This window comes from Kwoniella mangroviensis (genome assembly GCF_000507465.2).
Source record: "Kwoniella mangroviensis CBS 8507 chromosome 1 map unlocalized Ctg02, whole genome shotgun sequence".
NCBI lineage: Eukaryota > Fungi > Basidiomycota > Tremellomycetes > Tremellales > Cryptococcaceae > Kwoniella > Kwoniella mangrovensis.
The window spans coordinates 3511059-3531600 of NW_027062534.1; the positions used below are offsets into that span (position 1 = coordinate 3511059).

At 45.1% G+C, this 20542-nt stretch overlaps 8 protein-coding genes across 8 annotated transcripts; 2 read left to right on the forward strand and 6 right to left on the reverse strand.

Annotated features, from left to right (window-relative positions):
- Positions 1-554: 554 nt before the first annotated feature.
- On the reverse strand, positions 555-2396 carry I203_106444 (4-aminobutyrate transaminase; the record flags this gene model as incomplete). Its single annotated transcript, XM_019150956.1, has 4 exons — positions 555-1245; positions 1313-1485; positions 1636-1954; positions 2065-2396. 4 exons carry the CDS (start codon positions 2394-2396, stop codon positions 555-557), a joined length of 1515 nt encoding a protein of 504 aa, XP_018999833.1.
- Positions 2397-3693: 1297 nt separating this feature from the next.
- I203_106445 (uncharacterized protein) lies at positions 3694-4951 on the reverse strand (the record flags this gene model as incomplete). Its single annotated transcript, XM_019150957.1, has 3 exons — positions 3694-4099; positions 4185-4446; positions 4564-4951. 3 exons carry the CDS (start codon positions 4949-4951, stop codon positions 3694-3696), a joined length of 1056 nt encoding a protein of 351 aa, XP_018999834.1.
- A 756-nt stretch (positions 4952-5707) lies between these two features.
- Positions 5708-6973, reverse strand: I203_106446 (uncharacterized protein; the record flags this gene model as incomplete). The annotated part of the gene is made up of 7 exons (XM_019150958.2): positions 5708-5750; positions 5833-5913; positions 6001-6027; positions 6096-6160; positions 6263-6382; positions 6464-6763; positions 6830-6973. 7 exons carry the CDS (start codon positions 6971-6973, stop codon positions 5708-5710), a joined length of 780 nt encoding a protein of 259 aa, XP_018999835.2.
- Positions 6974-7227: 254 nt separating this feature from the next.
- Positions 7228-9916, forward strand: I203_106447 (amidophosphoribosyltransferase; the record flags this gene model as incomplete). The annotated part of the gene is made up of 11 exons (XM_019150959.1): positions 7228-7246; positions 7611-7680; positions 7740-7769; positions 7833-7969; positions 8037-8122; positions 8189-8567; positions 8636-8984; positions 9049-9122; positions 9178-9277; positions 9373-9701; positions 9783-9916. 11 exons carry the CDS (start codon positions 7228-7230, stop codon positions 9914-9916), a joined length of 1707 nt encoding a protein of 568 aa, XP_018999836.1.
- Positions 9917-10192: 276 nt separating this feature from the next.
- Positions 10193-11663, reverse strand: I203_106448 (uncharacterized protein; the record flags this gene model as incomplete). The annotated part of the gene is made up of 3 exons (XM_065517972.1): positions 10193-10441; positions 10766-11395; positions 11505-11663. 3 exons carry the CDS (start codon positions 11661-11663, stop codon positions 10193-10195), a joined length of 1038 nt encoding a protein of 345 aa, XP_065373276.1.
- A 671-nt stretch (positions 11664-12334) lies between these two features.
- I203_106449 (uncharacterized protein) lies at positions 12335-13971 on the reverse strand (the record flags this gene model as incomplete). The annotated part of the gene is made up of 4 exons (XM_019150961.1): positions 12335-12538; positions 12653-12819; positions 12883-13232; positions 13313-13971. 4 exons carry the CDS (start codon positions 13969-13971, stop codon positions 12335-12337), a joined length of 1380 nt encoding a protein of 459 aa, XP_018999838.1.
- A 2488-nt stretch (positions 13972-16459) lies between these two features.
- I203_106450 (adenylosuccinate synthetase) lies at positions 16460-18187 on the reverse strand (the record flags this gene model as incomplete). The annotated part of the gene is made up of 7 exons (XM_019150962.1): positions 16460-16662; positions 16746-17247; positions 17339-17628; positions 17706-17801; positions 17873-18042; positions 18097-18118; positions 18178-18187. 7 exons carry the CDS (start codon positions 18185-18187, stop codon positions 16460-16462), a joined length of 1293 nt encoding a protein of 430 aa, XP_018999839.1.
- A 425-nt stretch (positions 18188-18612) lies between these two features.
- On the forward strand, positions 18613-20394 carry I203_106451 (uncharacterized protein; the record flags this gene model as incomplete). Its single annotated transcript, XM_065517973.1, has 9 exons — positions 18613-18755; positions 18810-18884; positions 18936-19034; positions 19118-19368; positions 19484-19612; positions 19685-19797; positions 19879-20049; positions 20114-20271; positions 20331-20394. The coding sequence occupies 9 exons, from the start codon at positions 18613-18615 to the stop codon at positions 20392-20394; spliced, it is 1203 nt and encodes a 400-aa protein (XP_065373277.1).
- Positions 20395-20542: the final 148 nt, after the last annotated feature.

A 20542-nucleotide genomic window follows, 5' to 3' on the forward strand; every position in this document is an offset into this window, starting at 1 on the left:
CACTTTCACCCTCATGATCCATGTCTACCTGCCACACCCGTTTTAGATAGATTTAGTTACATTATGCAGGCCTACTATCTTTATAATGTACTTTGCGTTGAGTATGGAGAGCAAATTTCGTTTTGACCATATCACGATATATGTTCATGCATGTTCCAGACATCGTTCGTCCTCCACTAGCATGCCAGTCCGTCACAAGAAGTATTGAGTCACTGCACAGAGGTGAACAACAGGAGCGACCATCTGCTCAGAAAGACGATCCTTATGCTGGCCATTGCACATGCTGCCGTACAAATGTATCTCGTTGCATATCCCTTTCCTTTCAAGCACAATTACCAATATAGACAAAATTGTACATTTTACAAAACACCAAGAAATCAAGATAAATCGGAGACAGGTATGAGACGAACAAAGCAAAAAAAAAACAATGTCAGAGACAGTGAACATTGTTGATCGATAACCGGTAGGGGTTGACATCAAAACGGAAGTAACTTGAGCATCCTTATAACAATACTGTACGTGACGAGTATGTACAATCATCACTTGATCCCTCTCTAACCCTCTCTAGCGACCAATTCGACAGCTTCAGTGAAGATCTTCATAGCTCTATCCATCTCTTCCTCGTTTACGGTCAAAGCAGGGATGAATCTGATGGTATCGAATGCAGAAGTGGTCAAGACCATCAAATCCTTGTTGAGACAATATTCTTGAACTCGTTTACCGATGTTCTTAGGTACACTTGAGCCTTCAGGTAATCCTTCCAAAGTACATTTATCGGAGTTGTTTCTGAATTCTACAGCAGCCATCAATCCCATACCTCTAACATCCGAAATGAGATGTTTGGTTTTCTCCCCCCGAGCAAGTCCATTGAGGACGTTGAATAATTGTTTAGATCGAACTTCGACGTTTTGAGCAATTTCACCTGATTGGTAGACTTCTTGAGCTGCTACACCTGCTGCGCACGCTACGGCATTACCAGAGTAGGTACCCCCCATGGAACCGACATCGAGTTTACCCATAATCTCCTTGTTGGAGGCGATACCTGAGATGGGGAAACCGTTGGCTACTCCTTTGGCGAATACGAGGATATCAGGTCGGAGTTCAGGGACGATCTGTTCGATAGCGAAGTATGAACCGGTTCGGAAGAATCCTGATTGTACTTCGTCGATGACAAGTAAGATACCGTGCTTGTCACACACTTCTCGGAGGTGTCGAAGGAAAGCTGATGGGACAGGGACGTAACCACTATATGACAGAAAACGAAACATCAGCTCATCGCCTTTAAGCTCGCCATGATGACTTATCTACTCACCCTTCACCTTGGACGGGTTCGATGAAGATAGCAGCCACATCCTTGGGGTTGACCTGTTGTCTGAGGATCAAGTCGAGTTGGTGTTGAGCCAATCGGACGAGTTCTTCCTCCGAGGTAGAAGGGTTCACACCGAGTTGGTGCCAGTATGGGAAGGCAGATGAGAATACACCGGGCTATACACACAAACCGACAGGGATCAGCCTCGTGTGTCCTTTGACGATCTATGGCATTATGAATATCAAACGGACGAGTGGTGTGATATTACGACAAACATCCTTTGAGAGCCCAGACAATCAGAAGATAGGAGAACAAGAAGCACTCACCATCAAAGGACCTGTACCTTGTGTGTAGATAGGTTTAGATCTAGTCAAAGCACCTGAACCCATCGTTCGACCGTGGTAAGCACCCGAAAAGACAATCATGTTTTGTCTGCCTGTGGCTTGTCTGGCTACCTTGATGGCTGCCTCGATGGCTTCTGAGCCAGAATTCCAGAAGAAGAATTGGTCAAGTGATGGATGAGGCATAGCGGGAAGAAGTCGGTCGATGAGTTGGAGGTATGGGGCGTGGAATGAGATGGAGCATTGTAAGTGGACGAGGGAGTTGACTTGCTCAGCGGCGGCTCTAGAGACATGAGGGTGACAGCTATCAGGAAATGATTATTAGTGAATATTCAATCTTCGTATGATAACAGAGCGGATGATCTCTCGACGATAGTTGTCATGGGATTTTAGAAATCGACGATTGTCACTCACTGTCCGAGGTTGGTCACTCCAATACCAGCAGTGAAATCCAATAATTTCTTTCCATCCGCGGTGTACAAATCCAACCCTTCACCTTTGACGATCACATGATCTCTCAATCTACCTAGACCATGACATACGTGATCACGTCCAAATTCAGCCCATTGAGCAGCGGTCTTGACGGCAATTGGCATATCGTCTGATTGTATTTGTTGTTGTTCTTGAGCAAGAGCAGAGTTTGTTGATGAAGAGGAAGAGATGAATGCTTTGGCACTAGTGGTTGATATAGGTTTGATGGTAACTCTAGGGAGAGTGCGTAATGACGAAGTAAAGATCCGAGACATAATGGAGAGAAAAGACTTCGAACCGAAAGGAGATGGGGGGCCAACAAATGAAAGGATTATATATGTGTTATTTTTGGATGATTTTCCAAGCGAAGAAAGGAAAAGCGAAATCAAGAAGACCTCGTCTATAAGATTAATGCTAGATGTTGACTTCTTCCTTACCCGTCTGGTGGAGCCCAAAAGGTCAAATAAATTGAAGATATTTGACCTTTTCCAGTTTTAGTTGATCCGTAATGATAACTGATGATGATGTACCTGTGATCCTCGTTTAGAGCAAGACAAGGTAAAAACGTTTCAAAGGCGTAATAGACTAAAGTGGGTGATGATCACAGGAAACAACAGGCGTACTACCCACGATTTGTTATCTCTCTGTAAATCCCGTCAAACGCTTAAACCTCCACTCGGAGTACACCAAAAATAAAATAAACGCCCAATTGGAGCACGAGCATCACCATGAGCAGGCGTCGGCTATCTCCTGTACCACTGGATGAAGTCTGAGAAGACCTCGCTTACAGAGAGGTTGCCCGGTAGAATTCCGTAACGGCGTCTTGATTTATCTGACCTTTTTGGCCAAAATCGCCAATTTCCGCAGAAAATCTGACCTTTTGGAGTATTACGATACCACTCTCAATTTTTAAAGGTCATCCATGTGTGACCCCGCACGTATGCCTTCTTGTGTACTCGCTTAACACCGACTCATCAATCCCGTGATCCCGGTGGCGATCAATGGATAGAAGGTGATTGATGGATGGTGATTAGCTGATGGATGCGGGCCGGATTAGCCTGTGCGTTGCGTATATCTTGATCCTACAACTCCGAGTGTGTGCTCCGCAATCATCACATCATACAGATTTAGAAAAGCACGTTGCTTGATTGATTGGCGTTCTTGTGCCTGTCCCGTATTGTGTGTGGGTGTGAGCACTCTACCAAAAAGGAAGCATACTAGACTGCCTCTTCACTTGGTACGGAGGTACTGGTGATTGTCGATTAGACCAAGTAGACTGATTGATCAATCGCAACTGATATGATCAACAATCGAACTAGGCTGTCACCTCGAACTCGGCAATCAATCAACGAATATATCGATCACCTATCGGATCGCCGTTTTTACTGATTGACTCGCGTGTCCTCTTACTGACCGTCCACTTTGTGCGTTAATCCTCAGATCTGAGACTAAGAATGACAACATCGAACTTCAACTGTAATTCAACTGAAAGTCATGATCTTGTGCTACATATCTGACCTAGTCTGTCTACAAATCCTATAATCACCGGAGTTGAATCGTACTGTACTTCTATCAAAGCTTAGCCAACTCCTCGTCACCCAATTGATCTCCAGCCATCACGCCGGCCATCTGACCCTGTGCAAGACTCAACGTGACATTCGCAGCTGCCGATCCGGAATTTCCAGCCCAGAACAATCCTCTGACGGGTGTTCGAGGATCATCGCCCATCCGAGGTGGCAATCCCGTAGCTCCAGATCCCGATGCAGATGGTCCAGGAATTGTTCCCCACGCTTGTAATCTATCACCAAGCAGCTCTTCAGTGAGTAACGGCGCGGAATGTTCAGAAGGACTGAATTTCTCTGGGAAAAGCAACATCGCTGGAACGTTGATGGTGGACTGGTCGGTAAACGTAATAATCAATTTGGATTTCGAGCTGTCTTCGAGGATGGACTGAATGGGGGTAAAAATGATTTGGTATCTGATTGGGGTTATCGTGGATAGCAAAGTCGATATTTAGTACATTGCGATATTGAAGCTGGTCAATGGATGAACGAGACACTCACCCTAATTTCTTCAATAGATCAATTTTACCATCCAACCCCGCATCTTTCCTTCCCTCTGGGGTATCAACGTCCATCCCATGGGTCAAAATATATCTATCAGTATGATTCAGGTTCTTCCACAGCTTCAGCATCGTCTCAACAAGTTTCTCATTCCTCATGCTATTGGCTTTGGTAAACAAAAAGGCAAAAGGAGCATTGGCAGTTTCGGTACCGTGGCAGAATATGCAGTGGATAATCCTTTTACCCCATTGTTCTTTGACACCTATACAGATTGAGATGAAGGAAAGTACTCGTCTTAGCTTTGTTGAGTGAGGTACGCTGTCTAATTTTCTGTCTTAGGATGAGGATGAGGATGTATGAGATAGGATAGACTGCTCACCTTCAATATTAGGTAAATGATCTTTAATACCCGTAGCCAACACAACTTTCTTCGCAACGATCAACTTCCCCTCACTATCCAAAGCTTCAAACGCATGGCCATGTTGAACATCATCCAACGCTCTCAAATTCGTTATTAACCCATTCCTAAATTCCAATGTATCACTATAAAACTTCTCCAAATCACTTTTCACCTTGTTTTTGAAATCTTTGGGATTACCACCTTCGAAACCTGAGATGGTATGTGAATGTTCAACTACCTCGTTTCGGTATAATCCAGAGTCATATAATAGACATGATCGTTTAAGTCGAGAGATGGTGGTTGCTGCTCCCAGACCTGCTGGTCCACCGCCTATGATCAGGACGTCGACGGTGGTGAAAAGTGACATTTTGAGACGATGAAGGAGTGATATGGTGAGTGCGTGTGTAGTCTAGAAAGACAGTACGATGTATGAAAGTATGAAAAGTCAGATGACACTTGAAGGTACTTTGTGCACGCTGTGTACGGGATGCGGGGAGGAGTACATTCTCAACAGGACGATTACACTCCTTTCTCTTCTCCCTTAAATACCTTAGCATCCCACATGCATGACTCAGCATCACAGCTACACCAACATGCTGCTAGTAACGCTGCTCTCATACAGGAAGACCGAGAGCTAAGATAGCGTGTGTATAGCCCAAAAGAGGACTTTATCACCTCACGGTCCTCTTTATCGATAACATTCCTCCGACTCTTGACCCGCTCGGGCCCCGGACGGCGCCGTCAAACTACATTGCTTATTGTACAGTACTACTACGTATACAGAGAACATTCATGCATGATACATTCAATATAGTCGAGTCGGTCGTGCATGGATCAGAGAATTCGATGTGTTCTGCAGATAATCGATAAACAAGATACCATGCATATATGTGCATATTTGATCAAGAAAACCTCATTGTGATATTTCGTGTTGCACTTTCCTGCTATTCATATACAACTTTATTCATAGATTCGATTTTGACAGATGTAGCGTTCAGATAATAGGTGTATATATAATATGACCGACTGCGAAGCAATGCTGTAGGAAGCATGATGAATGTTCAAATAATAGTCCACCTCTGATTTCCGTCCCGCTCCGATGCATCATGGTCTTTGCCTCTGATTATTTATGATGTTTCTCCAAGAACTTCAAGACATTTGTAGGGCTAATAGGTGGGTACATCCCATTATCAGCAGCGATTGGAACCAAGCAGATGAGAAGAAGGAAACGATGAATCTATCACTCACTCATCGGCAGGTTTTACACCTAAAGATATGTCTACCAATTTACCTGTACCTTTCTCAAAGATGAAATGGGATCGTTTGGTACTAGATAGAGCCATAAATGTCACATCAGCACGAATCCGTCATACATGATGACGATGGAAGAGCATTTCTGTACGTCGGGTAACTTACTTGTTGGGCTGTACGAATGCACCGAGTCTGAGATAACCGATCCATCAATGAGCGCCTTATACTCGTTACACAGCTGAATGAGGAAATTAGCTTACCTCTTGATGAATTTGCTCTCGGGATCGCACAGTAAATTGTATGTCAGTTCCTTCTTGTTGATCCACTAAATAGATAAAACGCATCTCATCACGATCAGCTTTCATGATTTTACGCCCATTGGATTTGAAAGCGAGAAATGCCGATCTGTTTCAGGAGCAGGACGTACTTTCTGCTGAGCCTCAGATTTGTCCTTCGATAATCCATAAATCTCATATCCGAAGTCCTTGATCTTATCGTAGTTGTCCCTATACCCACATGCCTGAGTTGTACAACCGGGGGTATCGGCCTGAGGACAGCCATCGTTGATGGTATCAGCTTCGCAGAGTAAATAGTAAGATTGTAGTCTCTGGAAAATGATCCTCCTCACCTTGGGATACAAGAACACCACCACACCTTTCTCTCCGGCCAGCTGACTGACATCCACATCGTTCCCCTCGTTATCCTTCAAAGTGATTTTAGGCAACTTATCACCGAGCCTCAGTGCTCCCTTAGATCCTGTGTCGGCTTTAGCAGACGCAGGAGCTTCAGCTTGCTTTTCCTCTTTTTCCTTGGATTTGGTATCTTCCTTCTTCGAACTGGTTTCTCTGGACTTGGGTATAGAAGCTTTAGAAGTGGTGGTCGCTTTGGCCTTCTTGTTTTCGGTGGAAGCATCATTCTCCGCTGATCGCTAAAGCATTGCCATTCCAAATCAGGTTTCTAGTCTCCCAGTAATGAGTGGTGATAGCTGACATACCTTGTTCGAATTTAGTTCCTTCTTCGAGTTCACCTTGACACCATTGGTAGGAACCGAAGAGGATTTGGGTTGATCAGCAATTCTCGCACTTCTTCTCGAAGAAGGGGGCGGGGCTGCTTCAGAAGTGGGTTTCTTAGGTGCCATCTTGGTACAGATACAGCTACTGGCACTGGTGCAAGTGGAGGGAGGAGGTATCACTGTTGACAGTCATAGGCAGAGAGAAGAGTGATGAGTGTTGGGGGTTGCATAGTGCTGCTCGTGCCAGCCCCGTTGATGTTGTCATCTCATGTTTCCACCCGGGGACCCGATCATCAGGCACAGCTTAAAGTACTCGTACAGTCATGATTTGACATGACGTGGCATACGCGTGTCCATTGATGCAGTATCAAGGACTACCAATGCTCCTTACAGATCTGCGTGAATTGGTTTCTCAGAGCCTACATCAGCTTTGTAATGAATTTGTAATGGTTCGCCACCGGGTCAGCCGACTACCTTACCCTGACAAACGGATAAGCTGCGAGAGTAACGCGTAAATGCAGATGCAGTTTAAACGGAATAAGCTCAGTGGTACGAGCAGAGTCAACCAAGAATCTTCATGTTTTCAAAAAATTCCTCTCTTCTTTCCTTCCTTTTAGGTGTCGATATACTCGTTACTACCGTATACAATTCCCTCCCTCTATCACACCTCACCTCACATCCCTATACCGGTCTGATAAGACAGAAGTAAGTGTATCATGCATCTGATTGCTATGCATTGGCTGATCAGTTGACACATTGTCAGTGTGTGGTATCCTCGGGTTACTCCTTCATGACCCTTTGGCAACTCAGACCACTCTTGCTGGTACCGAGATGTGAGCTCAGCATCACCTTTGACCCATGCATGTAGTGTGCTCATATAAGCTGTGTTTAGTGCCGAGGGTCTTTCTTTGTTACAACACCGGTATGTATAGTGATTTTCGAGCAAAGCAACCGTGCACCTTACTGACGAAGCCTTCATTCACAGAGGTCAAGATGCAGCCGGTATCGTCACCTGCGGGTCAGGTGGTAGATTCTATCAAGTCAAGGCCAACGGTATGGTCAGAGATGTCTTTGACGCTCCTGCCGTAGCTGGTCTCAAAGGTTGGATGGGTGTCGGTCATGGTGTGTTCAAGCTCCAATATTTCTTTTTCAGCAAGGAAAGCTTACAATGCCTCATTGTGATGTCCAGTCCGATACCCCACTGCCGGAAGTTCAGCTCATGCCGAAGCTCAACCTTTCTACGTGAACTCACCTTATGGTATCGTGTTTGCCCATGTAAGCTACAATGACTTCGCCCACGTAAACGGGAACCACAAGCTTACAAATTTACGTCAAATGTAGAACGGTAACATCGTTAACACCCCTTCTCTCCGACAATTCCTCGACGTAGATGCCCATAGACATATCAACACCGACTCAGATTCCGAGTTGTTGTTGAACATCTTAGCCAACAACTTGCAAAAAACCGGTAAATTCCGTATCAACGAAGAAGATATATTCACCGCTGTTGGTGATCTCACCCGAACTTGTATTGGTGCATATGCCTGTGTAGCCATGATCGCGGGTTTCGGTCTGATCGTCTTCAGGGATCCTAACGGTATCAGACCTGCTGGAATTGCTACTAGAAAGGGAGCAAGGGGAGGAACAGATTATTTGGTGGCTTCGGAGAGTGTAGTAGCGCAGGGTTTGGGTTTCACAGAATGGGAGGACGTCAAAGCGGGTGAGTAGTTCGACACAGTACGAGTCAATCTGCAACGAATAGCTCAATTGATATACCTATGATTGTAGGCGAAGCAATTATCATCACCCGAAGTAACATCTCCCGACGACAAGTTGCTACGCCCCAAGCCTTCGCACCTGACATCTTCGAACATGTATATTTCGCCAGACCAGATTCCACCATCGACGGTATCTCAGTGTACAGATCTAGGATGAAGATGGGTGATTTGTTAGCTGAGACTGTCAAGAAGGAGTTGGTCAAAGCGAAATTGGAAATTGACGTGGTCATTCCTGTCCCTGATACCTCCCGAACGGCGGCTTTGAACTGTGCTCAGGCATTGAATATTCCTTATAGAGAGGGTTTCGTGAAGAATAGATACGTGGGAAGAACTTTCATCATGCCTGGACAGACTCAACGGTGGGTCTTGTTCTCTCACGTTGTAAAAGAAGTTATCAACAGCTAATATCTGGTGACATTATAGACGCAAAAACGTACGAAGGAAGTTGAATGCCATGCCTGAGGAGTTTGCAGGAAAGACCGTCATGCTTGTGGATGGTGAGCTAAAGTTTGGACTCGTTTCCGAATCTAGCTGACCACTAGCGATCAATAGACTCCATTGTTCGGGGTACCACCTCCAAGGAGATTGTACAGATGGCCAAGGATGTCGGCGCCAAGCGTGTGATCTTTGCTTCTTGTGCTCCACCCATTAGGTGAGTTGACATCGTCAAATGTTCGACTTGTGCAAACTTCACATTGCTTATCGTGATACACGACGAGGCAAGCTGACTAATATGTTACACTGTAGATACTCTAACGTATACGGTATCGACATGCCCTCGCCTCACGAGCTGATAGCTCACGGCCGAACCACCGAGGAAATTGCAGCGCACATCGGAGCCGATTTGGTGATCTACCAAACACTCGAAGATCTCGTGGAATCATGTAGACAATTCAACCCAGCTATCAAACAATTCGACTGTTCGGTGTTCACCGGCGAATACGTTACTGGAGGAGTTGACGAGAGGTATCTGGAACATATCCAGAGATTGAGGAATGATAATGCCAAAGCGAAGAAGAATCAGCAAGCTATCGAAGCTGTTGAAGCTAACGAGGGGGGATGCAACGGACCTATGAGTGGGTGACATTCGCGTTGAACGATTTCCAGTTATTTGGAGTTTTTGCTGATGTTGACATCCTTGTTATTGGATTATATAGACGGTTCAGATGCCTTGTTGGGACGATCAGATTCCATCATGGGATTATCCAATCATTCTCCCAAGATAGGTGCTACCAATATGCCCACACCGAATGATACGATGGGTTTGCATAATTCATGGTATGGTCAGTAGAAGTAGAGGTACATCTACAAGGTGACCGTGGGATGTCGCTCTTTCAGTGATAAATAATGTCATGTCGATATATCAAAAACGATCTATCAAATTCAAAGTAATCTTTACCAAAATTCTGTTCATACACATTTTTAGGGCATCATACAAAGGGAATCTGGTAATTGCATGTATATATGATTCAATGATACCATTTGCATTGTTGTGACTAGTAAGACACAATTCGCTTGTGATCTTAACCTCTTGCATTCCTACAGTGGGAGTGCAGTTTCATCATAGTTACAACTCATTATCAACCCAAAATGAATGTTTATCCCAATCAGTCAGCTTCCTACTGACCACTCTTCGCCTATCATTCTGAATCTCCTGGTCTCCATCTATCCGAGCAGAAGAGGTGACGAGATACCAGATTTCCTTCATGCCGTTCCGTATCAGGTAATCCTTCATTCTCGTGTAGTTCAGACCGACATAGGATACACCGTGAGAATCGTCGGATAGGCATATCTTACCGTTTAGGGAGATGATCAACTGACGGAGGCGGGCAATGTCAGTGACTGCACTTCGGTGTTTGATACGTTGAGATGAGCAGCTCAAGATGAGGGGATAGCACAAGGAGAGTAGAGGCGAGGCTGGGGAGAGGGTGTATGACAAGGAAGAGAGGAGATGGAGGAGAGAGAGGAGATGGAAGAGAGAGACGGGAGAAAACAGAGGGAGAGAGGGGGCCAGTCAAGAGAGGATAGACAAAGTATGATATATACGGTGGAAGAGAAGGAGGAGACGAAGAGTGAGATAGGGGATGGATTTCGTGACAGAGAGAGGATCAGAAGGTAAAGCCATTCCACTTCGACTCACTTTCAAAACATCTTCACTTGGATAACTTCCTTTCCACCCCTTTCTCAATGCCGCAGAATTCGCCTCGAACAATCCTCCATATCCAACCACTTTCTTGATATTCCTCTCTACCCTTTGCCATATACTAGGTATCTGTCTAAGGTTGAAATCGGGTATCCACAATAAACAAAGATCGAAATGACCTATAACCTCTGGTCGAAAGTAATCTATCAACTTGAATTGCTGATCGAAGTAATTCTCTAAGAAAGGTATCAACTCCTCTTGAGTAGGTTGATAGTCTTTTTGTAATTTTGGATCCCTCGTGTCACCTGATTCAAGGGTAGGTGGTGGTCCAGGATCCATCGTTCGACCTTGTACGTCCTGAACGGATGCTTGAATGGCTCGTAGCCATGTAGGACGGTCGAAATCGATAGAAATCCCATTGACGTGATGGACACTTCCAACTATGTAATCTATCTCTTTCCGCTGATGGATTAGATCAGATATATTGTTGAGATCTAGAGAAGTTATGTAGTCTGTTTCGAGCGAGATGAGCAGGGATATCTGGTTGGAGTATTTGGCTTTCAAAGAAGAAGCGTGTGAGAGGAAGTCCAGGTAGGTGGTGAGAAGGTCTGAAGGGGTCAAGTCTGCCTAAGAGAGGATAGTCAGTGGATTAAATGTATGCAACTGAAGGACACTGAACGCCGTTTCTTGCCTCGGGGATCTGATCGATTGGTGCATGTGTGTAACATAGACTCACCTCCTCAGGAAAAAGATCTTCCATCCTGAACCTCGGGGCATGTTCACTCAGGCCAAACACCTCGAACCTCTTTCTGATAGCTTCTTTCACGACGTCTTCGAGGGTATCTTTGGCATGTCGACAGAACTGTCCAGAGTGAGAGTGGTGGCTATGGGGCATGCTGGTAGCAGGAAGACAGAGGAACTCCAGTCGGACGGAATCGCTCACCCAGTGTGGGTGATCGATGAGCAGGATATGTATGTATGTACTTGACGAGTAGACGAAGGTGATACTATCTTGACTCGAAAGATGAACTTGGACGGATCAGGTGGAGGCTCTCCTGCAAGGTCGTGAATGTGGCACATGCTCCTTCCATCACTCCTTCAGCTGCTCTGTCCCCAGTATAGACTTCGCGTTCATGCATCATGCAACCAGGACAGTAGTCATAAACACCTTGCATAAAGAGCATCCGTAAGAGTAAGAGAGAACCTATCAAATTGTGTCAAACGCTGTTTTGTAAAGATGAGACAAGACCAGACAACCTAGTGTCCTTTGGTTCTTATATACCTACCTACCTATTTTGTGAGGGTTTCGGAAAGATGGAATCAGAAGAATATATAGGGATGAACATATGAGTACGAGCACGAGTACGGTAAAAGAAGATGATGCTACCTGAGTAAGCACTATCTATATGTTGACAAGAAAAATGCACACCAGAAAGACAAATGTGGCACTTTGACCACAGTCGAGAAAAAAAGGTTGTAATCGTCACGTTTGCATTAAAGATCAGTCCACGAAATCTCCAAACACCCCTTCCTGCCCGACCAAAGTATGTTCCCAGGAGGGCAGGCTTATACCTCGGTGGTAGAGTTGAAGTACTTGACATATGAGACTTCCCAGTAAGCTTCAGCAAAGGCCGAACCTTGATTCAAGACGTAATCTGCGCAAGTCGAGTATCCCGTTTGAGCAGCACACGATTCGCTTTGTCCTGCGTATCCGGCGTAGTTCCAGACGCCGTCTGCGCCGCTCCAGTCACCGCAGAGCGTCGTGTCAAACTTTTGCAATTAAAAAGCGATCGTCAGCATCCTCGACACGGCAGAAAGACGATAAGAATTTTTCGGTTTTTTTTTTTTTTTCTTTTTTCTTTTTTGGGGGGAAAGTGCACTCACGATGTTAAAGTGGTCATAGAAGAACTGGTAAGGGCTACAGTTATCAGAGGGGAAGTGAGCCATTGGTGTTCCCCATCCTGATGGTTCAGGTGAATCGTTGGTGATATCAGATGGGATGTTGGTACGGGGGAAGAACCAGACAGTTATACCGGCTTTGCTCCATCGGGCTGTAGGTCATATGTTGTTAGTATCCGACAAACAAGTGTGCGTGAGGTAAGACTGGAACTTACTAGCATAAACACCACCACCAATAGCATTGAATGGTTCACCATAAGCGTTTTGAGTAACTTCGTCTCTGACACCACAACCTTGGTTTGAAGTAGCGTAGGAAGCACAGTTGTAGGAATCGTATGAACCAGTGGTAAGTTGACCGACTTGTCCATTGTTCATATCCGAAGGCATCGTACATCCATCACCTGTATGCAGTGAGACTTGATTTAGAGAGAAATCGTTGACACCTTCTAAAATGTCGATTTCACCACCTAAAGGCCAGTTTGGTCCGTTGGACCACCAGGCTGGCCAGGTTCCACATCCGGTTGGCATGTGGACTGCATCCATGATGATCAATCCACCTGTAAAGCTGTATATGCACAACCACATCCAATCAGTTAGTATCAATAAAGCGTATGGGGCATGGTGTGCGTTGAATGTGGCACTTACATTCTGTTACCGTGTACACGGATGGACTTCCTTCCTCCAGATACTACTTGGGTAGTATCGACAGCCATGACAGCTCGTTTATTGCTGTTGATAGAGATTAAACCACTGTTCCATGCATCACCTGCATTCAGGTAATCTACAGTTCCATGAGTAGGGTCGTTCCATTCCCAGAAATTGACATTGTCAAAGAACGAGTCACCAGACCATTCATCGACCTTGTACCAGCCACTTGTAGATTGCGAGCTTGAAGCTGAGGAAGTTGAGGAAGCTGAAGCAGAAGTAGAGGCAGAAGCAGAAGAGGTATCGTCATCCCACGCTGAAGTGGACGTAGCGGTGGCCGTGGCGTTCGCCCAGTTTTCGTTGTTGGTCAAAGTAGGTAAGGCGGTAGAATCGGTAGAAGTGGCACTGGTGGTGGCTTCGGTAGCAATGGAAGTAGCATTGAATTTGACTTGACAAGTAGCTCTCTTCTTCTTCTTCACCAACCTCTTGGCCTTGGTCTTGTGCCCTGTAGATGGTACATCCCTCTTAGCCTGGAGTTGACCGTTGGATGGAGTAGATAGGGCTTTCTTGTGTTGAGGGTTGATATGAAGGGCGGACACTGCCGCAGGGGTAGTGACAGAGAGGGTTAAAAGAGGTAACAAAAGATTTGAGACGTGCATTGTGTATGTATGTTGTCGGTTTTTTGACTTGCAAAGGGAGAGTGAACCGCTAGGGTTTATTTCGACCGGCGAAAGTTGGTCAAGTGAATTTATTGGTTTGACAGGTTTGGCTTGAATGAAGGTTGGGTCGCACTGCGATAGATGTGGATGGTCGATAGCTGTTGTAGATTTTCAACGTCAAGTTGAAAATGATGCGTATTGATTATTGATTCAACGTCAAGTCGAATTGGTATCAACGTCAAGTTGATGAATGGTTCAAATTGTATTGAAAAACGTCAAATTCGTAAGGATTTCGTTTACAGGTTCGTACAAAAGTTAATCGATGGTTGTTGGAGCGATGAAGTCGTTAGGAATTGGATCGTCGTGAATGATATGAGATTTCGCCAATGAGGTAATCAGATGATTGTCAAATGAAAGAGAGGGATTGAGAAGCGGAATAGGACAAGGTAGGTCAAGGACAAGAAGAAAAAAGAGAGAATAGGAGGATATGAGTAATGAGTGAGGGTTACGGAATAGCGGCAAGCCAAGACAAGAACAATGATCATATGTCGTGTTTTAGTGGTAGGGATGGTGGGTAGCGTCGTTTCAGGAACAATACGTTGGGTACGAGCAGAGATTTAATGAGGATGTCCGTGTCCGCAGGAAGCAGTGAAGTAGGGAAATCGGAAGTTTGTGTATTTGGGTATGTGTGTATCGTTGATGGATGATGCCGCAGGGTGAGGGCGATGATAGGGGAGGAGACAAGGCAAGATCAGCTTCACGTCTTTCTCCATTTCACCAGGTCCAAGCATCTAGAAAAGCACAGCAAGAGATCTGTGTGTATGTGAAGCGAAGCTTAGGCTGGGGCCTGATCTACAATCTGATTGCGTGTGGTTGCCACCTCCGAGAGAGAAGAAGCACTAGGCCACTCAGGTCCAAAGGACCTTCGTTGCGAAGCACCGAGGACGAAAGCACAGATAGTAACCTTCGTACACTTCGTGTCCTTTCGCCGCAATCAATCAGATCATAGCCTATCTAGTCTGAAACGCTTCTTTCTCAGACTCCCAGATAGCTCATTCCCAAAGAAGCAGGTGATCCAATTTCAATCTCGACTGATGACGACGAAGACGGAAGATCACTCACCAAGGATTTGCTTAATGACTTTGAGGTTAAGAGGGTTTTGACAGGGGAGACGGACGGAGAAAGATGGATGGAAACAAGAAAAAGAATTATATAGATGCACAGTAGAAAAACTAATGTTCATATCGTGCATACCACCATACCATACCATGCCATGCATTCATCATCATCACCTTTGATGTTCTGTCCTACAAGGTGAAAGTAAACAGATGGCTGGCGTTTTTCTATTGTGTGACGCGGTATGGTGTTGCTGTATGGTGGAAAGCTTCCTCTCATACAGTACATTACGATTCAGATACAGTTCTCATGGTCCCTGAATATCAGCATTGCTCTCCCTCTGTGGTCTTGTATTGAAAAGCAACGCGAAATGAGTGGAAGAGAACGCCTTTTCACCAACTGATGGGTTATTTCAAATCACACAATCGGGTTCCTCCCATCTCCCATTGTAAAGAAACAAGTCGCGTCTGCTTTGTCTCGTCTGGTTTTACTTTTTGGCACATAAAGTTTATTGTATGGTAGGACCAAACCCTGAAAAGCCGAGATAGTTCTGCGGCAAAGGATAAGACCTGCTGTGCAGGGTCGTTGTCTCTGTTGTACGCCTGAACTTGGCAAAGTGAATGCAGATCCAAGAAGTACCTTATCAAGGTCTCGAAGAGCGGTATGACGGAGATGCTCGCCATGAACGTGAACGTGATGAAGGCGAAGTGCAAGGGGAAGTCAGAGTCAAAGACAAGGTGAAAACCAAGATCGACAGTCGCGACGAGTGCTGACTGTAGGAAAATCGGATGACTTTCGGCTTTGACCTATATTTCACCTGGCATTGCCCTCTTTTCCTCTTGGTATTGGTATCATTGGGCCTTTGACTTGGCATTCCGAAAGATTCAAGATGTTTCGATTACAGTAGTGAAGAAATTTAGTACCTTACTACTGCACATACCGCTCGTCAACCCGTCCATCAGCAATGGTCAAGTAGAATAGGAATTCAAGGTTCCAGTGATCAAGCCACCTGTTAGGTAGAGCAATGACGTATGAACTTCTTTATCGAAAGAGCAGATCAATGGAGGTATATGGGGCTTCTTTAGGCGCCCATTTACTGAGCGGAAATGAGTGATACCTTTTGTCGAAAAGACGCTTGAGAGCTATGAAAGCATCGTTGCCCCGACGTATCAATTAGAAGTATAGATTGTAATATTCAACTTGTGATTGTACTCTATCAAAACTCCCTCACTTGTGTATGTGTACTGTGATGTGCAATATCAACAATGCATTCTTCCACTCAATCCCTCTTCAATTTATTTTCCGTTTTTTTTTCTCTAAGAAGATGTGACTGAGATATATAATGTATGTATAGACAAGAGAAGGTCTAGATCTAGAACAAGATCAAATTCTGATCTCTACCTGGACCAACACCGACGTATTGTACCTTTACTTTCAAGAAATCTTCAATGAACTTGATGTACTTTTTGGCGTTTTCAGGTAACTCTTCGTATGTCTTACAGTTTGAGATATCCGTCTTCCACCCTGGTAAAGTGGTGTATTCAACTTCGACCTGGGCGAGTCGGTCGAGATCGGCTAAGAGAGACGCAACCAGACAAAACGTCAGTCTCAAGTCAGCAAACGACTACATCAAGTAGGAAATGATCTCTGATACTGACCTGGGAATCCTTCGATCTGTTGACCATCAATCTTGTATCCCGTAGCCACTTGAATCTCCTCAAATCCATCCAACACATCAAGTTTAGTCAAGTTCAAAGAGGTATAACCGTTGATCATCGTAGAGTATCTCATGACTACCAGATCTAACCAACCGCATCTCCTCCTTCGTCCAGTGACCGTTCCGTACTCGGCTCCGACTTCTTGAAGGGTCTCTCCAACAGTATTGAGCTGTTCGGTGGGGAAAGGTCCACCACCTACTCTGGTAGTGTACGCTTTGATCACTCCAACGACCTTCTTAATAGCGAATGGGGGAATACCCAAACCGGTGACTACTCCTCCGATGGAAGTAGCTGAGGAAGTGACAAAGGGGTATGTACCGTAGTCGATATCTAACATCAGGGCATTGGCACCTTCGACTAAAACTTTTTTACCGGATTGTAAGGCGTTGTGAATGAAGGTGACACCGTCGACGATGTAAGGTCGTAGTCTCTCAGCGAATGCCTAGGGAGTGGGCACAGATTTATTAGCATTTATATCACTCTCGTATCGCGGATAACGACGATCCTCGTATTGAGAGATTTAGCCAACTCACCAAGTACATCTCAATTTCACCCTCTGTATCAAATTCGAAATGACCATACCTCTTGAACCTACCTTCTACCAACTTTCTGAACTTGGCAGGGAAAGATGGATCATAGAGATGATGAACTCTCAAACCTGATCGAGAAGCTTTAGAGGAGTAAGCGGGTCCGATACCCTTCTTGGTGGTTCCGATTGATGAACCTCCTAATTCAATTTCTTTAAGACCGTCAACGATTTGGTGAAATCCCATGACGAGATGGGCTCGGTCAGAGATCTTGAGTCGGTCTGACACTTTGAGGCCTATACCATGCGAAGGGAGAAGATCAGCGAAATGCACAACAATACTTATGGAAGGTAACCAATGGAAGTCTACTCACCTTTCCGTTCGAGAGTATCAAGTTCGTTGAAAAGCGAAGGTACGTGAACGACCACACCTGAACCGATGAAAGCAGTACAAGTAGGGTTGATGAGACCTGCCGACAAAGCGCACATGATCAGCAGTTCACAAGGAGACTTAGAGCGCAAAGGTCGAGAGTGTACTCACCAGAAGGTAAAAGGTTAAAAGCATAACTTGTCTTTTCACCTTTAGCATTCCTAACTACGATAGTATGACCGGCATTGTTTCCACCGGCACACCTAGCGCAGATATCTGCTTCGGCAGCCAGGATATCGACAAGTTTACCTTTACCTTCGTCACCCCATTGGGCTCCGAGTCTGCAGCACTATAAGCATAAATCGAGCTTGAACGAAAAAAAAGAATGAACGTACACGACGGATACTCCTTCCGGGGCTATCAACGGCAACCCATCAGCTTGAGCCTTAGCCAAGTGCGTCCCACAGAGAACTCACATGGAGCCATCGTAGGCAAGTTTGTTGTGTGTATAGGTGACCTCAACCTAAAAGCGAGTGAAATACTGTATAGTATTCTTTCGTTGATACTCGTAAGTATCGATGAAGGAAAACGTAGCTGCTTTGTGCTTTGTCCAGTAGTTACCAGCAACGAGCGAGTCAGAGTCAATCCAGGTAGGATGATTTCAGGGCATTTGGCTTATTTTTTTGCTTCTTTGGGTTTGAGGCTGATTTCGGGTTTATTCGTTGGCAGATTGCAGTAAATGAAATGAAATAAAAATCCACATCACATCATCCAAGATGAACGATCAACAACCTCCACTTGCACTTTCCATCTGGGACATGTCGAGTAGACAAGAGATAGATAGATCTACTTCAAACAGCAACAACTGATGCAGGAGAGCATCGAACTAGCTTGACGAGCACGATCCTACAATGATAGGCTCGACCTCCGTAGCTGCGCCTCTGGCCCGGATTTCACTTCGTGGCCCTCAAACACTGCGCTTTAGAAGTTCTATATACCGACCGATACATCAGTTGAGGGACATACCAAAACCTACAGAGAGAGAAATAGCCAAGTGAGTAGCTGTCTCCAAACGATTGAATGTCAATTCGCTAATCAACGATTCCAGTAAGCCTCGTCTTCAACCATGTGATTGGCCCAAAGCTGAATCGTCTTCGATGGCAGCAGCAAGGTTCTCCTCTGCGTAAGCGCGTTATCCTACTATAACATCTTCATCACTGATCCGGTAAGATAGGCATCAACTCTCCGAATGGACCTCCTCACCCACTACGATCCTTCTCATTCAGAAGCGTGAAGATGCCAGGACGACCAAAGCAATGGGCGATATCCTATCGTAAGCTGATCTATCAATTCTCGTATGACATGAAGATTTAAGGGAAGCGAGCAGCTAACCTTGGTGGTACATACGGTTCGCAGATACCTCAAAACTCACTACCCTCATCTTCGTTTGATCGTCGAACCGCATACAGCATTGGACCACCCTCAGTTCGAAGATCTCATAGTGACTACACCAGGAGACGAAGGTTTATTACCACTTCATACCAATTTGGTAGTAACGCTAGGAGGAGATGGAACGATATTACATGTGTCCAACTTGTTTTCTCAAGGGGAATGTCCACCTGTTCTGAGCTTTTCAATGGGCTCGTTAGGTTTTTTGTTACCTTTCCGTAAGTGATCGTCAACGTGGCTCTACCCTATATTCATGTCATCCAACACCGCCAGCATTGTCGAATTCAACGTACGGGTATGATCATGGTAATGATCATGATTGAAAAAATATAGACATCGACTCTTTAGCATCTACCATCCAATCAACCCTGAATGGCCCTGTATCAGTTCTAAATAGGATGAGGCTGGCATGTACCCCGCTCTCGACGAATGGGCAGGTCTTGGATAGATGTACCAAGGCAGGTCAGTTCGCCGCTCAAACCCGTTGTTCGAAGAGACATTCTCATGCTGATAAGTGCATTTTGGGATATCTAGTCGGAGAAGCAGGATGGCAAGTGATGAATGAAGTAACTCTACATCGAGGAAGACATGCGCATCTGACAGTAGTGGATGCCTACTTTGATGGGCAGCATCTTACAGAAGCAGTGGTAAGTTCTCGTATCACCCCCTTCTAGATACTTGATAGTAACAACACTGATAATGTATCCCTGTTCATCATGCTCTCATAGGCAGATGGAATTCTCCTCTCTACGCCAACAGGATCAACAGCCTATTCACTCTCGGCTGGTGGACCAATCTCCCACCCTGAGACTGACGCGTTTTTATTAACTCCTATCGCACCTCGATCACTAAGTTTCAGAACAGTCATCCTACCAGGAAGAGGATCTGTGCAATTGGAGGTGAGTATCTACAACCTGCATACCCCAGATCTGGTTTACTGATTCATGTATATGACAAAAAAAGATATCGCCTCTTGCTCGATCTTCCGCTGAATTATCAATAGACGGTAAAGAAGTGTGCTTGTTGAACCCTAAAGAATCTGTGCATATCACGAAATCACCTTATCCCATACCTTGTATCGAGAGGGTAGGTGAAGAAAGTGGATGGGTAAGGGATATCAAGTGAGTTATGATCTTGTCGGTGATTATAGTGTTTGTATGCTGATGAGAAGTGATTTCAGTTCATTGTTGCAATTCAATGTTGGATTCAGGAATAAGAGTTTATTAGGGCATGGGACTGTGTGAGAGGGAAGGGTAGAATGGTTCCTTTGATGGTGACATACTTGATCGGAAGGACCTGAAAAGGGGACCGCTGATATCGTTATACAACATAAATAACCGCTCCTATATGCTTTTCATAGACGAGTATCGAAGCATAGATATTCACAATGCA